The following is a 15,124-nucleotide window of genomic DNA, read 5'->3' on the forward strand; positions in this document are numbered from 1 at the left end:
ATGTTATGAAGCGACGAGAATACTTATTGGCTAGCTCCTGTGTCAGCATCACACACGTGTCGTAGTGCTCACGTGACCAGCGTCAGCCAATAGTGAGGCGGCGTTCTGACATAGAGCCCAGAAGCGCTGCACTGTTTACACTACTTTAGCTGAGTAGGAGAATGATGTGGAAGAGAAGAGATTGTTGAATAAAGTCATTATTTTGAGGGTTTTTTGCACACAAAAAGTATTCTCGTCGCTTCATAACATTAAGGTTGAACCACTGGAGTCACATGGACTATTTTAACGAGGTCTTTAGTACCTTTCTGGGCCTTGAAAGTTGCAATGAAATTGCTGCCTCTGTGTGGTCAGAAACCTCTTGGGTTTAATCAAAAATCTCTTAATTTGTTTTCCGAAGATGAACGAAGGTCTTACGGGTTTGGAATGACACGTGGGTGAGTAATTAATGACAGAAAGTTCGATTTTGGGTGAACTCTCCCTTTAAGACGTTTGCACAGACACATTGCTTTTGAATGCCATTGATACCAGATTTAGTCTCATGACGGACAGTCACCCACGTTTTCAGGGCGGGTGAGGATACATTAGTAACCTGGCCTTGATGGGCACAGTGGTTCCCATGACAATGGGGCACTTGCAGACTGCAGATGTTTCACTGGGAGATTGCATGAGTCGCTGAACCCATTACTCTGCCTCGCTGATGCTTGGAGGTGGATAATAAATCTCCTCGGCCTCAAGATTTCATACTATTATCTGAATTTTTTTGGAGGAGCATCTTATTAGCTGTTTAGAAGAAACATTACCAGAATTTGGACGTTGTAGGGGTTTAAACAGGATTTGACAAACTGCATTTGAATCTTGATTGAAAGAAGGGCTGATATGTTTTACTATGAAGGGCTTTGATTAGATATGTGCATATGTGCGACTTCTGATTGGCGTAAATGAACAGAGGAAATAATCTGTCATGCCTGGAATAGCATATGAGCTTATCAGGCTTCTCAAGATGGATTTAGGATTTGTGTGTGTGTGTGTGTGTGTGTGTGAGAGAGAGAGAGAGAGAGCGAGAGAGATAAAGGGATAGTTCATCCAAAAATTAATATTTTGTCATTTACTCACCTTTATATAATTCAAAACCTGTATAAAGTACTTTATTGCATGAATCACAAAAAAAATTCAGTGTTGATGCTGTTCTTTCCCATATTAAAACAGACTGAGAGCAGGGGCTGTTAAAGGGATAGTTTAACCCCCCCAAAAAATGAAAATTCTGTCATAATCTACTCACCCTCGTGTCATTTCAATTCCATAAGACTTTTACTCAGTTTTGAAACACAAATTTAGATATTTTTAATGAAATCTGAGAGATTTCTAATCCTTCCATTTGAAAGTCCATTCTACCAAAACTTTGACACTTCATTGGAGCATCAGCGTTTTGGTGGAATCTCTTAGGTTTCATTAAATGTCATAGTTTTGGAATGACATGAGGGTGAGTAAATGATTACAGAATTTTTATTTTTGGTTTAACTAAACTATCAATTTAATTGACAATGAGCAGTTGGAATTAATGAAGAATGGAATTGAAATATTAAAGACAACAATCAAGATGCTAATAACAGCCAGATGAACACGAATGTGTCCGAAGATTAATTGTGGAGTCTTTAACATATGGAAACAAAATCTAAAGGTGGGTAATACATCATTCTCTTCTCTCAGATGTGAGCTCTATTCATCATACTGATGCATCGCCCTCACATCTGTATGGGAAATGTGCAATCGTGATTTTAGTTAAAACATATTCGATGCACACAAGGAGCAATGACTTAGATGTCACAGACGTCAAATCTGTTGTAAAACTTCTTGAAACAACAAGTTTAAATCAGTTTTTTTATTGTAAATGTAAACTAAAGTTAATTGAAATAAAGCTTAGATGAAAAAAAAATATGAGGAAATGTTAAATGAAAAACAAACTTGGAAAACGTGTTGCAATGACAGCTGAAATAAAATACCTAAAATTAAAATAAATTAAAGCTAAATAGAAATATTTGACACAAAAAAAATTAAAATGACAAAAGCACATAAATGACAAAAGCTTAAACTAAAATGAAAACTGAACATTCAAAATTATTCTAAATATCTTGAGACCCAGCAATGGAGATTTTCTTCTGTAGAGGACATTTATATTTTAGCAAATTTCTCTGACAACATGCATGTCACAGTTTTAAGTCTTGATGTCGTGTAAAGAGCACATTTAGGGCTTTGCAGAGATACCAAATGTTTGGAGGTGTAACCATGACAACTCCCTCTCCTTGTTCTTTAAAAATGACTGAATGATAAAATTTAGCGCACATGAAATATGATAATATTTTGTAATTCTCATTTAAATCACACTCATTTTCTAATTGTTTGTCAGAAATCAACATCTCAGGAAAATGTTATGGGGTTTCAAATCAGAATATTACTTTCTTATACGAAACAGGGCATCGATTTCATACATGTCCACTGCAGAGGACACCAGAACTTACTGCATCTTTATCAGGGATTCTGGAGACACAACAAGTGAATAGGGAAATAAATTAGATATCAATATTCTTTTGAGATAGTCTAATGAAAATATTCCCAATTATTACTCCCATTAGTACATGTCTTTTTTAATTACATGTTGCCCCAAGAACACATTAATATGCAGATTACATGGTGTGTCGATGCATTGCATAGAATTGGAATGGCATTTATGTCCATGTTTACATGCATACTGCATAAAGTAAAACAAATCTGGTTCTCAGGAGGATAAATACTATAATAATACAAAAAATTACACTTAAATGGTTTGAATATGCACAAGCACGATTAAGATATGAGAGCTAGATTTATAATGACTTAATGTTCAGTCTGACAGAACACTTCTAGGAATATAGCACATGAGTCACATGAACCATTTCTATGGTGCTTTCTTGAACTTTATGGCCTAGCTGGATAGCCCTTGGTCACGGCATGTAATATCACTAAAAACCGTCACCAGAATTTCTCCCTGTGAGTCATATGCATTTAGAAGGACGCAAGGGTGAGTAAATATGACACAATCGTCATAATGCTTTGTCCCAGCATTAGAAAAGCACCATTTGATTCTACAGAATTGTCAGCTTGCCACTTTCGCTCTTGCTATAGCTCATATTATCTGTCTGTCCTCTCCTCTCACATATAGACACTCTCCACAAACATACACCAGGTTTTCAATTCATTTTTATGTGACTGATTTTGCAGATATTGCAGTTCATTTATTCTCTGCTTCAAATCTCTTTTACATAAAACTATCCAACCTCTCTACTTTCCCACAAACATTTTTATCCATCATTTCTCCTCTTTTGTCCCACTCCACAGTTCATCGGCGAGCTGTTACGAGAGGGCGCCGCTCTCAGCGTGGGCATCACCGCAGCCAGAGGTCACGGCGGGCAGTGGCTGGCGCGTGTACATCAGGCCATCAGTGACGGTCTAGTGCCTGATGTTAGCATCGTGCCTGTGGGCGTTTCCTACGATTGCCTACCACGCCACTTTATGCGTCCACAGGTGACGACCTTAATATTAACAATGCACACTCCATTCCATAATGACCCGGCAGTCACCGTCAGTGCACTGGGCTATTAAACAAACCAATAAACAAATTACAAACAGAAGTAGATCCACATTTTTCCTGACAAAGGCAAACATGATAATGGTGGTCATAAGCATAATGATCATTGACCAATTGGGGAAGGATTTACCAAACTTTTAACTCAAGTGATAAACTTTTCATGTTACTCAGTATGCACTATATTGCTACCGATATCGGTGAAAACTAGCACCAACCATAACCAACAGGGGTAACACACTGATCCAACAAAACTTGACAATCTGTTGCTGTTTAACCTCAATATTATGATGTGAGACAAGTGCTTTGTTTGAGCAAAAAAACATAATTTACCACTTTATTTACAAAATATGAATCTCCAATGCACGTTCATGAGAGCACCACAATGCGAGAGCAGATGTTGTTGCGTGAACGTGCGTTGGAGATTAACATTTTGTAAATATAGTGGTAAATCGTTTTTTTTTTTTTTTGCACAAAAACGAAGCCGTCACGTCGCTTCATAAAATTGAGGTTAAACCACTGGAGTCAAATGGATTACTTTTATGATGTTACTACCTCTCTTGGCCTTGAAAGTGGTAGTTGCGTAGACTGTCAATGGAGGGACAGAAAGCTCTCAGATTTCGTTAAAAAGATCTTCATTTGTGTTCTGAAGATGAACGAATGTTTTACGGGTTTGGGACGACATATAGCAATGCGTTATAAACCACACAGACGTTTTGCACAGGAATTGCAGTCATGCAGTTTTGTATTTGTAATTCCTGAGGTGAACTGATTCATTACACACTAATTAGCAGCAATATTCAATTAAATAAAACCAGACGCTTTGTTTTTTGCATTTTGATTTGATGATTTTTAATATGCAGATTGTGAGATGTGTTTTCATCTCACATTTAGAGGGGAAGAGAGGGATAAAGGGCTCTGAGAAATCCATATTATTGTGTGCATCCATTTCAGCCATTCATTTCTCCTCTAATAGCTCTTCACCATTAGAGCGCCGTGAAGATCAGAATAGTTTTCTCAAATTAGATCCAAGTCATTTCCTCAGCTCGTGTGTGTGAGTGGCAGCGTATTTTTTCATTTGTTTGTGTGCTCTCTAGGCCAGCGTGATGTCTGCTCTGCGGTTTGTGGTCTCCCTGCTGAAGGGTGATCACAGAGGAAGTGTTAGGATCCATTTTGCACAGGCTTTCTCTCTGAAGGTATGACTCACACGCATGGAATTACACACGCTTGCTCATCGGTATACACCAGCAAATAAAATATAATCATTTCATACAAATGCAGAGCCTTAGCGCAGTGGTTCTCGGCTGGTGTATTCATGACAGCAGGGAAATAAAACAAAATGCAAATAATAAAATGCAAGCCGTATAATAATGCGTAGTAAGTATATCAAAATAAATTGTCTAATAGACTTAAAGGATTAGTTCACTTCTAAATGAAAATTCTGTCATCATTTACTCACCCTGAACACATAAGAATAAATTTTGAAGAATGTCAGTAACCAAACAGTTGATGAACCCCATTGACTTCCATAGTATTTTTTTTTTCCCTACTATGGAAGTCAATGTTGTTCATCAACTGTCTGGTTACCGACATTCTTCAAAATAGCTTCCTTTGTGTTTCTGCAGAAGAAAGAAATTCATATAGGTTTGAAACAAATTGAGGGTGAGTAAATGATCACAGAATTTTCATTTTGAAGTGAACTATTGCTTTAAAAAGGAGGAGAACCATTTGTAGATTCGCAAATTTATCCAGAGCTTGGTAATATGTGTAATATTGGGGTTTTCGCAATACCAAAATTTTAGTAAATATTTAGTACCTAATATTTAAAATTAAATATCTATTGACATTTTTCTTCATAAATTCATGATTCTCAATACCAATAATTTGTATACAGCAAAATAGGCTATTGAATTGATAATATGCTAATATTCTATTGAACACACTCTTTTAAAAAGTTAAATATCAATATACTTGTTGACAAATTGCATAAAACAATGGAACATAACCTTCGAATACTTAGAGTAACGTTCTGAAGTTTGGGGTTGGTACAATTTATTTCATTTTAGTACAATTAATAAAAATGTTAATAAAAAAAAAAATTCAATTTCAAACAAATACTGTTCTTTTAACGTTTGTTCATCAAACAATCCTGAACATTTTTTTTATTTCCACAAAAATATAAAAGCAGAAATTTCAACATTGATCATAAGAAATGTTTCTTGAATATCAAATCAGCATTTAGAATGATAAAATAAATAAATACAGCCTTGCATTAAAAACATAAAAAAATCTTCCAGATCTTTGAATGGTAGTGTGTTTAATTATTGCTTCAATTTGTCCATTAAATGTGCTGTATGTAACTTTTTCGCTGTTCTAAAGCATAAAAATACAATAATATGTTTGCATATATTGAGGAAACATTCTAAGTTCACATACTAGTTTCTCTGAAAAACACTTCTACAGCCAGTTATTTAAATTATTATTATTTTTTGGTCTGTGATACTGCACGTTGCCAATTTTCATTGTCCATTGCGCTTGTTCCTGTTGCGTGTGCTCAAACTGGCCACCCGTGTGAGAGCCGTCCAGTCTGAGGAGCAGGTGGCGGGAGAAACGACGATCTCCGATATTTTGAATTGGACTGCAGTACCTATTTCGACCACTAGTTGTCATTCTTACAGACTGCACCTTTAATTGTTGCAAATAATATGCAAATTAAATGTATAAAAGTAATTTACTTAGATATAATACTGATTATTAAAGTTATCCATATTAAAGTTATCCATCCAAAGAGCAGTGAGACTTTTCTTGTTTTCTCGCTAATACTATTGTTTGATCAATATTAACAACTTGAATGACTGCGGTTAGACTGCATTCACATTGCAAGACCTAATGCACAGACAAACTATTTTGGGCATTCTTAAGAGCATGAATACTCATGTGAGTGGCCACATGTCAAACAGCACTCACGCATTGAATTGAGATGATATACAGTACTGTTTCTTTTGTTGTGTTCCTTTTTTGTTTTGAAAACTACATTGTTGGACCTTTTCAGTTTGTGGTAATATTAATACAATTCCATGTTTGATTTTTAAGTACTTTTCGTACAGTACTGCCATTTGATGTCCAAAATCTGGGTCTTGAATCAGAACCAGTTTAGACTTACTGCGACAAATCAAATTTTGAAGCTTATGTATGGGCACTGTGGAAAAGTTTTTAGACTCGTTCTCTCTCTCTCTCTCTCTCTCTCTCTCTCAGGAGATGTGCGAGAGTGGAAGGTGTCGTGTGGATGGAGGGCGCCCCCTACAGGAACTGCTGTTGACTGTCATACTGAACAACAGGTCTCTTCAATCCCTCTGTTCCTGTATCTCATTGGCAGAATCCACTTATCATCCATCTCTTACTATTTGCCACTCTAGCATCTGTCTGCACATATGGTCAAAGACGAAAGAGCTCACGCATTTCACTTCACTTCACCATCCTGCATCCTTCACTGTAGTCTTTCTTGTCAGTCATGAAGGTCCCTGGGGTTCTGGTCCTCCAGTTCAGTTCTTCTTCACCTTTGTTATTTATCTGATGTACCAAATTGGCAAGACACAAAAGCAAGAAAAATAACAGGAAGAAGTAATAGTGATGTAAGGATTCTGGTTGAGGATGATGAATGATACCTTTCAGTCCACTTCAGCCAGTTCAACGTATCGCTTTCTTTGAACTTCCTGTGTAACTCGAGTTGCTTAAAACGAGTGCGTCGCACAAACGTTTTATGCACGTGGCTCTAGAGGTCTGATTCAGTCTGCTGAATGACTATTATATAATTATCTAATACTTATTTAGCATAGCATTTGCATCTTTGTATTGTTGTTTTTATGTTCTATTCCTTGTAATTTGTGATTAATTTATCACTGTTCACTTGGTTTAAACAATTACTTGAGAAATGTAAGCAATATTTATAAAGTTTGGAGTAATGTTTTTGAAAGAAGTCTCTAATGCTCACCAAGGTTACATTTATTCGATCAAATGTATAGTAAAAGTTATATTGTGAAATATTATTACAATTTGAAATAAGTTTTCTATTTGAATATATATTAAAATATAATTTATTCATGTGATGCAAAGCACTGAGACTCCAGTCTGCAGAAGCAGAGCTCAAGAGCCAAGTGCATAAAATGTTTCTGCAGTGCACTCATTGCAAGCAACTCAGGTTCTCGGGAGAAGCAAGTTATTCCTCATAATGAGCTGGAATATTCTGGAAAATCTACATAGAGCTTCTCATCTGCTCTTCACCCTCTTCTAAGAGCCTCAGGCGCTGTTATACGTTTAAAGCGGAACATCCACAGCAGGGGAGGCCTTATCGTGAAGATTCAGCCCTGCAGGGCTCGACATTTGCATTCTGACAGCTGGTAATAATGTATTGTTGTAAAGCCTTTTGTTGTAAAAGTTAGGAAGTGAGAACAGTGAACGTGATGCAGGTTTGTGGAGGACTGTAATGTAAATTTAATGGTGGGATTTCAGAGAATGAAAGGATGTACACCCCTATATATTAAACAAAAGTATGTTGTAATAAAATGAAATGCGGTTCATCAGGATGGACTCCATCTTCAACCAGAAGGATGTGTCCTGGCTCCTCCCACCCGCTGTCATGCCTGAACTGCCTCCCGCTGATAGACAGCAGACTATCGCACTGACTCTTCATTTAATGTACTGTGAGTCTGATCAACACACGCAAGCTCTCAAAGATCAAACCCTTGCACTTTAGTCGGTGTTTTATTTATAATGCTTTTTTGTGTGTGTGTCTTATTTTTTATTATTTTTTAGCTTCAACTACAAGTATGGCCGTCATGTCTACCAGTCTGGTGTCCTGTTTGCTGCTGCACAAGCATCGCAGGGTGTGTTTTGAAAACTCCTCTTGAGCATCACATCACATATGAAGTATATATATATCACTATTAACAGTGTTTGGGGTTAACGCATTAAAATTAACGCGAGTTACATAATCGGATTACTTTTTTTTTCAAGTTACGCATAAAGTAACGCATTACTTTTACATTTACACACAACGTATCTGAGTTACTTTTTTCTTAATGTTGCTAGATTATGAATTTAAAAAATGCTTAGAAAAAGATTGCTTTATTAAACAAATTAAGTAAATCAAGCAAATTACACACATATATATTATTATTTATATAATTTTTTACTTAATTTGTTTAATAAAACAATTTATTTCTAATCAAAATTGTTTAAATACATACACTGTATATACATAATATTGATCTTTGACAATAGATTATCAATATTTGTCAGTTAATTTGCTATTTATATAACAGATGTAGTATTCATCACAATTCAAGTCTGTTTTCCATATTTTATGTGCTCTATGTAAACAATGTTACATTAAACTGTTTCTATACTTATGTTAATACAAGCCTAAATTAAATCTGTTTATCATATAAAGCAAATTATCTCTTCAAAAGAACAGTTCCATTCATATGAAATACTTTTATGATGTTTCCTTGACATTTTTGAAGCTTGAAAATGTTAAGTGTGTGTATATATGTATATGTATATATATTATAGACACTATAGACACAATAAAAATACAAAACATGTTTAATTTATGCCGATATAGCTGTATCGAGCAATTAACATCTAGGAGCCGGAACTATTTTACAATAGTACATTAATTGGTTTATTAGTCATCGACCGGTTGTAGATGATTCATACAAGCGTCAAACATGATTCTGCTCACTTGAATGATTTTGCTAATGATTGTAACAATCTTCTCCATCTTTCTCAGGGTGTGCGTGTATCCGTGCTGTGCAGGGACATCTGTTGGCTTTTGGAGGAGGTGTTGTTCAGAAACACAGACGTGGGTTTCGGCGGCGCTCTGGTCGGGCTGGTTCATCACGCGCTCTCTCTGCTCCGCCCGTATCTGCTCCTGGCTGCAGCTCCGCCCACAGGAGAACCCATCATCGCACCACGGCCCGACCCGGAGTCTCTGCTCACACTGAGCCAGCACTGCCATTTGCTCACCCATGTCTTCATACACGAGGCTGTAGGAGGTGGGCAGAGTGTGTTGGTGTTGGTGTTGGCAGGCGTCATGCACCAATCTTCTTTTGAAGGGCAATCAGTGGCACACTTTAGTATACTGTACCTTGGCAAGATAAGATATGACCAGAGAAAAAGAAAACGTAGTCATTTTTATGAATACGGCATGTTTTTGATTGGCAAGCAGTGTTCAAATCTTGATATTGATACAGATTTCCTTATTGGATGCCAATTAATTTGGGTGTATTCTATTTATTATTCCATTTCACATACACACACTACCGTTCAAACGTTTTTGAAAGAAGTCTGTAATGCTCACCAAGGCTGAATTTATTTGATCAAAAATACAGTAAAAACAATAATGTTAAATATTAGTACAATGTAAAATACCTGTTTTCTATTTATTTTAAATGTAATTTATTCCTATGATGGCAAAGCTGAATTTTCCGCATCATTACTCCAGTCTTCAGTGTCACATGATCCTTCAGAAATCATTCTAATATGATGATATGAAGAAATATTTCTTATTATTAATGTTGAAAACAGTTGTTACATTCGCAGTTACAATTTTTTGTGGAAACTGTGACACATTTATCAGGATTTTATGATGAAAAGAAAGTGCAAAAGAGCTGCATTTATTTGAAATACAAATATTTTGTAACATCATAAATGTCGTATATATACTGTCACTTGATTGATTTCATTTAATTTAAAAGTAATTTAGAATAATCTTATCATTTTGAGATTATAAGTATCGATCAATCAAACAAAGATTATTATTAATAAAATCTACCCAAAAAAACTTTTACCCAGTTTTGAAGGACAATAACAACCAATAACATTTGATAACTTTAAACTTTAATCTTCTCCAATCTGTTTTATACACTTTTTTTTTACCAACAATATTTGTGCAACTATTCCTTTAATGATATAAGATAAAAAAAAAAACCCTACTCTGCTCAATAATCTGAGGGGGCACGTTCCCAGTTTGAATGGTTCTGGCGCTTCAGGGTGTTGATGTGTTTGGGTTGAGTCACGTTTGTACACAGCAGGGTTTATTGACAGTGCTAACCCTGAAGGCATGTGTGTTTGTGTGAAGCGTGTGCTGTCTCAGCCATGCTGAGTGAGGTTGTAGGCTGTGGAGGGGGTGGAGACCAGGAGTTTGATGTTGTCCTGGGTCAGGAGGAGCTGACGGAGAAAAGCCTCCAACTCACACATTTACTATCTCCCGGGTACATACCGGTGAGTCTCGCTCAAACACGCACATATGACATGTATAATCATGTTGATGCAAGTAGTGACTCATACAGCTGCCTTGCTCTTCAGTCAATAAAAAAAAAAATCCATTTATTTTTTTCAAACAGTCTCCAAATGTCTCTCTCGCTCTTCCAATCGATTAGTTGCTCCCCATCTGTTCGCTTTATTATTCTCTCTCGTTGTCTCTCAAATCGAGTTTCCCGTTCAAGGGTTCTTCAGCGGCGGGAATAGAATGTGTAATTATTGCAGGCACATTTTATACTTACATCAGCAAATAAACACTTGTAAAGGCTGTGAAATGTCAAGAAGAACAAGAACACTACACAACTAATTATTTCTCCTTACTATTCGCTCTCTCTCTCTCTCGTATCTGTCTGCCTGTCCATCTGTCTGCCTCTCTCTTCAGCCATGTCAGAACGCTCACAGCTTTGCTCTTGATGTAGTGGACAGCATGGTGCGCTGTGGGGTTCTTGTTATGGAGGAGGTAAGACACCTGCATTAACAAACAAATGCTCTCATTCTCTGATCATAGTTAGTCTTCACACATGCAGCATTTTTAAAATCCTCATCAGTGGTCAGTCGAAGTGGGTTTTTGTTCGGCCGATCTTAATAATCTATAGAATATAGAATATACAAAAATTTGGTATTATATAATACAAATTCATTGTATCATAAACTACAGAGATGGTACAATTGAAAACAAATGTAATACATACATATATATATGCATTACAAATATTTAACACAGTTAACGCAGCGTTTGTTTTTCTGTCATCCTTTGGTTGCACTACAGTATATGATCATGCTATCATTCATTCAAGTGCTATTAAACCATTAAAGTGCGATATGCAAAAAAAACAAAGAACTCAAAAAAAGGCTCTCTGTGAACAAATACCCAATACGTGTGCACAGAATGCTGCTTCAGACAGTGTGCTAGCACCGCATTGAGTTCTCTTTGTGTGTGTGTGTGTGTGTCAGATCCTGGTCATGTGCGTCATGTCTTAAAGTGGCCACAGCCTAATAAACCTGCCACTGTCTGTCATTAATGTTAATCAAAGAACAAAATACAAAGAGAAAATATCTCACTGTTCACTGAATAACCTTTGTAGCTTTAATAAGGATTAATCTATTTATGAATTATGTAGTGAAGACTATTCAATTGATTATTCAGTTTCTGTATATTTACCTGGTAGACCTACAAAAAAAATCATACAAAAATGTTTACATTTGTCAAAAATAAGAAAACCAAACAGAGTGCAGGTAAAAATCTGAACTCTATTCTATCTAATCTATTTTGGAGATTTAATGTGAAAGTATTACAATATATAAATATATTAAAAACTTTAATGTTAGGTGTGGTTAATCATGATTAAAGGGTTACTTCAGGATTTAGCATTAAGCTTTGTATTAGTAGAAAACCTGTAGTATTTTCGAATTACCATGCTTTCCACCCTCATATCCCCCTGAGACAAGAGATTTATGTATTTTTTGTCTGGAAAAAATCCTCCGATGACGCAAAAATCGTCATTTTGCGTCATCGGAGGATTTTCTGGCCAGAGGCTAAAGACTACAGCCAGTAGATGGCGTTGTTCCGCATGTTTTCAGCCCGCCCATAGAGGGTGGGATCTCACTCACAGAATGTACACAGTGTCAGACGTCTTTCTTTGGAAGCTAAGCTAGCAGGCTCTTGTTCTGTGGAGAAAGCTGAATAGTAGGAGAAAGCTGAGTAAGTAGGGGTAAACAACAACATCCTCCTTTTCCCGGACTTGTCCGGCGGGCGAGATCGTTCAAAATGTACGGGATTCAGCTTTTGCTTTCTGCGGTCGCCATTCATTGTTTACATGCACATGCACCTTTTGTTTCAATCTAACTGAATTCATTCCGATTGGTGAATCTGAATGTAGTGTTTACATGAACGCTAAACAAGTGATCGGTTGATGTGCGTTTTACCATTGCTAAGAAAATTCCCGCTCCTCCGTGAGAGATGAGATACCCGGCGCGTCTCAGTAATGACGCCACCGGCCTCGCGCCGTTCTCCCGCGGCCGTCAGCCTCGTCCTGCTCGCCACAGTAAACATGATGAATGGCGACTGTAGAACGCAAAAGCCGAATCCCGGACATTTTGGCCCATCTCTAAATCACTGGCAAACTCATCACGTAGGCTAGCCTTGTTGTTTTCAACTACGCACTCTTACCGGTAGGCGTGCCGTGGCCTCCTGAGACAGCGAAGCAAGTGCATTCTGGGAGTTGTTGTCTTTCATCCACATAAGCCAAAAATGCATTTTCTGGCTTTTCTCAGTCTAGAAAGCTCCAAATTCAAAAATTTCTTCACATTTCTTCTACTTAAATGACCTATTTTAAATACACATTCATCTTCCCAGAGGTTAAGTATCCCTTTAAAAACAGAAAAATGTGTGATTTAATCAGTCAATTTATATATATAGACTATAATTATATAATATATATATACACACACACACACTGCTGTTCAAAAGTTTGGGATCGGTGAGATTTCTTTTTCATACGTTTCTTATGCTCACCAAGGCTGCATTTATTTGATAAAAAATACAACAAAAAAAACAGTAATATTGTTAAATAGTATGACAATTACTTATACATATATATGTGTGTGTTTGTGTGAAAATTGTTGTTGAAATTAAATTAATTTTGCACAGTAATTACTTAAGATTAATATATGTTCCACTAATAAGGCCAGAATTTGCATCAACTGAACTTAAAAAACAAACAAAAAAAACACTATAACACAAAATATCTGGTATCTTGTTTCTCTACTTTACTACTCACACTGTAAAATATGGTAATATAACTTAAAAGATTTAAAGTGCTTAATAACTTAAAGATTAATAAGTGCTTAAGAACCCATGTTAAAAATACCAAGTGTGTGTATATATGTGTGTTTATATATATATATATATATACACACACACACACACACAAGTTTTCAATGCTTAGGTCAAAACAACAAACTGTAAATTCGCAGAGACATGGCCAAAAATACAGTTTTCACTCCACTGCCCAGACATCTAGCAAGCTCTCAGGCTCAATCTAATCTCTGACACTGACCATTCAGTCTGTGCCTATTTATTTTCAAGTGCCACCAGAGTTTTCAGCTGACTGATTCACAGACCCCCACAGAGATGAAGGCTATTTTTGTTTACTATGGTTAAAGGTCATTTCAACCCTAAACTGATAATTTTTCAACTTGTTTGTACATGTCTTTAGATATTTGATCGTTATGTGTGTGCAGGTTCAGAAGGATACACCAGCATGTGACTTCATGAAGAGGCAGGGCGTGTTATCATGGGCTGCTTCAGACAACCCTGACCAGAGCAGCGATTCAGACTGTGAGGAACCAGACAAACACTCTTACAAGGTACACAAACCCACAGACCCATCATCAATGGACATTTAGTGGGATTTTTGTGTTTATAATAATCATATATTGAGATTCATAGTACTCACATCATCTCTGAACACTCTAGATCCAGAGTTCTAGTGAGATGAAAACCACTAAAAACCACTAACACGCAAACCTCATTCATAATTTATAGATGCATACACAGACAGACTAAGACCCAATAACTAAGACAGACAACTCTGCTGCCCTTGAAGTGTGCTTCTGTCTGCAAATTGCTGTTTCTTGGTATCTGCAATGAATCCAGCAGAAACAGAACAGGAAGGGAGTGTCAATGGCATAAACTGCTGTGGATTGGTGGCGCCTGTTGAATCAGAACCTCAACCAAACATTTCGGACACAGGTTTAGGCTTTCCTCAGGTCTTAGCTTATCCTTATTGATTTTTTGGGGTCATCTCCGTTTACATGTTAAGGCTTTTGTACGATTATTTAAGTGGTGTTTGCTAGCTTCACCATTACCAAATACCAAGTAAACAAGCATCATTAATACTATCGCTCATACTTCCCTTGTCGTTAGTGTTGAATTCGTCCTATAACTGGGCATGAATGATACCTCAATTCATGTGGCCGCCTTCTGTAATCAGACTATTGATTTTCTTCTGGTAGACAATAAAACAGACAATCCCACATACTTACATTAAATGAGGGACACTCTAGCTACAACTGAGAGACTACTTGTTTTTTTTTTAAGGAATACTTACTTGGATTTTAAATGTTTTAATTATATTAAATATTTATATACACTCTCACTGGCCACTTTATTAGGTACAC

At 36.6% G+C, this 15,124-nt stretch overlaps 1 protein-coding gene across 4 annotated transcripts in view; it reads left to right on the plus strand.

Annotated features, from left to right (window-relative positions):
• gpat2 (glycerol-3-phosphate acyltransferase 2, mitochondrial) overlaps nucleotides 1-15,124 on the plus strand; it is a 53,635-nt gene that overhangs the window by 30,696 nt on the left and 7,815 nt on the right. For all 4 annotated transcript variants that reach the window (XM_079896782.1, XM_079896785.1, XM_079896784.1 and 1 more), the window contains exons 10-18: nucleotides 3,373-3,558; nucleotides 4,717-4,815; nucleotides 6,875-6,957; nucleotides 8,201-8,319; nucleotides 8,432-8,502; nucleotides 9,411-9,675; nucleotides 10,761-10,903; nucleotides 11,325-11,402; nucleotides 14,186-14,311. In XM_079896782.1, coding sequence (XP_079752908.1) covers nucleotides 3,373-3,558; nucleotides 4,717-4,815; nucleotides 6,875-6,957; nucleotides 8,201-8,319; nucleotides 8,432-8,502; nucleotides 9,411-9,675; nucleotides 10,761-10,903; nucleotides 11,325-11,402; nucleotides 14,186-14,311 — 1,170 coding nt within the window. The remainder of the gene's footprint in view (nucleotides 1-3,372; nucleotides 3,559-4,716; nucleotides 4,816-6,874; nucleotides 6,958-8,200; nucleotides 8,320-8,431; nucleotides 8,503-9,410; nucleotides 9,676-10,760; nucleotides 10,904-11,324; nucleotides 11,403-14,185; nucleotides 14,312-15,124) is intronic.

The sequence above is a fragment of the Squalius cephalus genome (assembly GCF_949319135.1).
Source record: "Squalius cephalus genome assembly, chromosome: 16".
NCBI classification, from domain to species: domain Eukaryota; kingdom Metazoa; phylum Chordata; class Actinopteri; order Cypriniformes; family Leuciscidae; genus Squalius; species Squalius cephalus.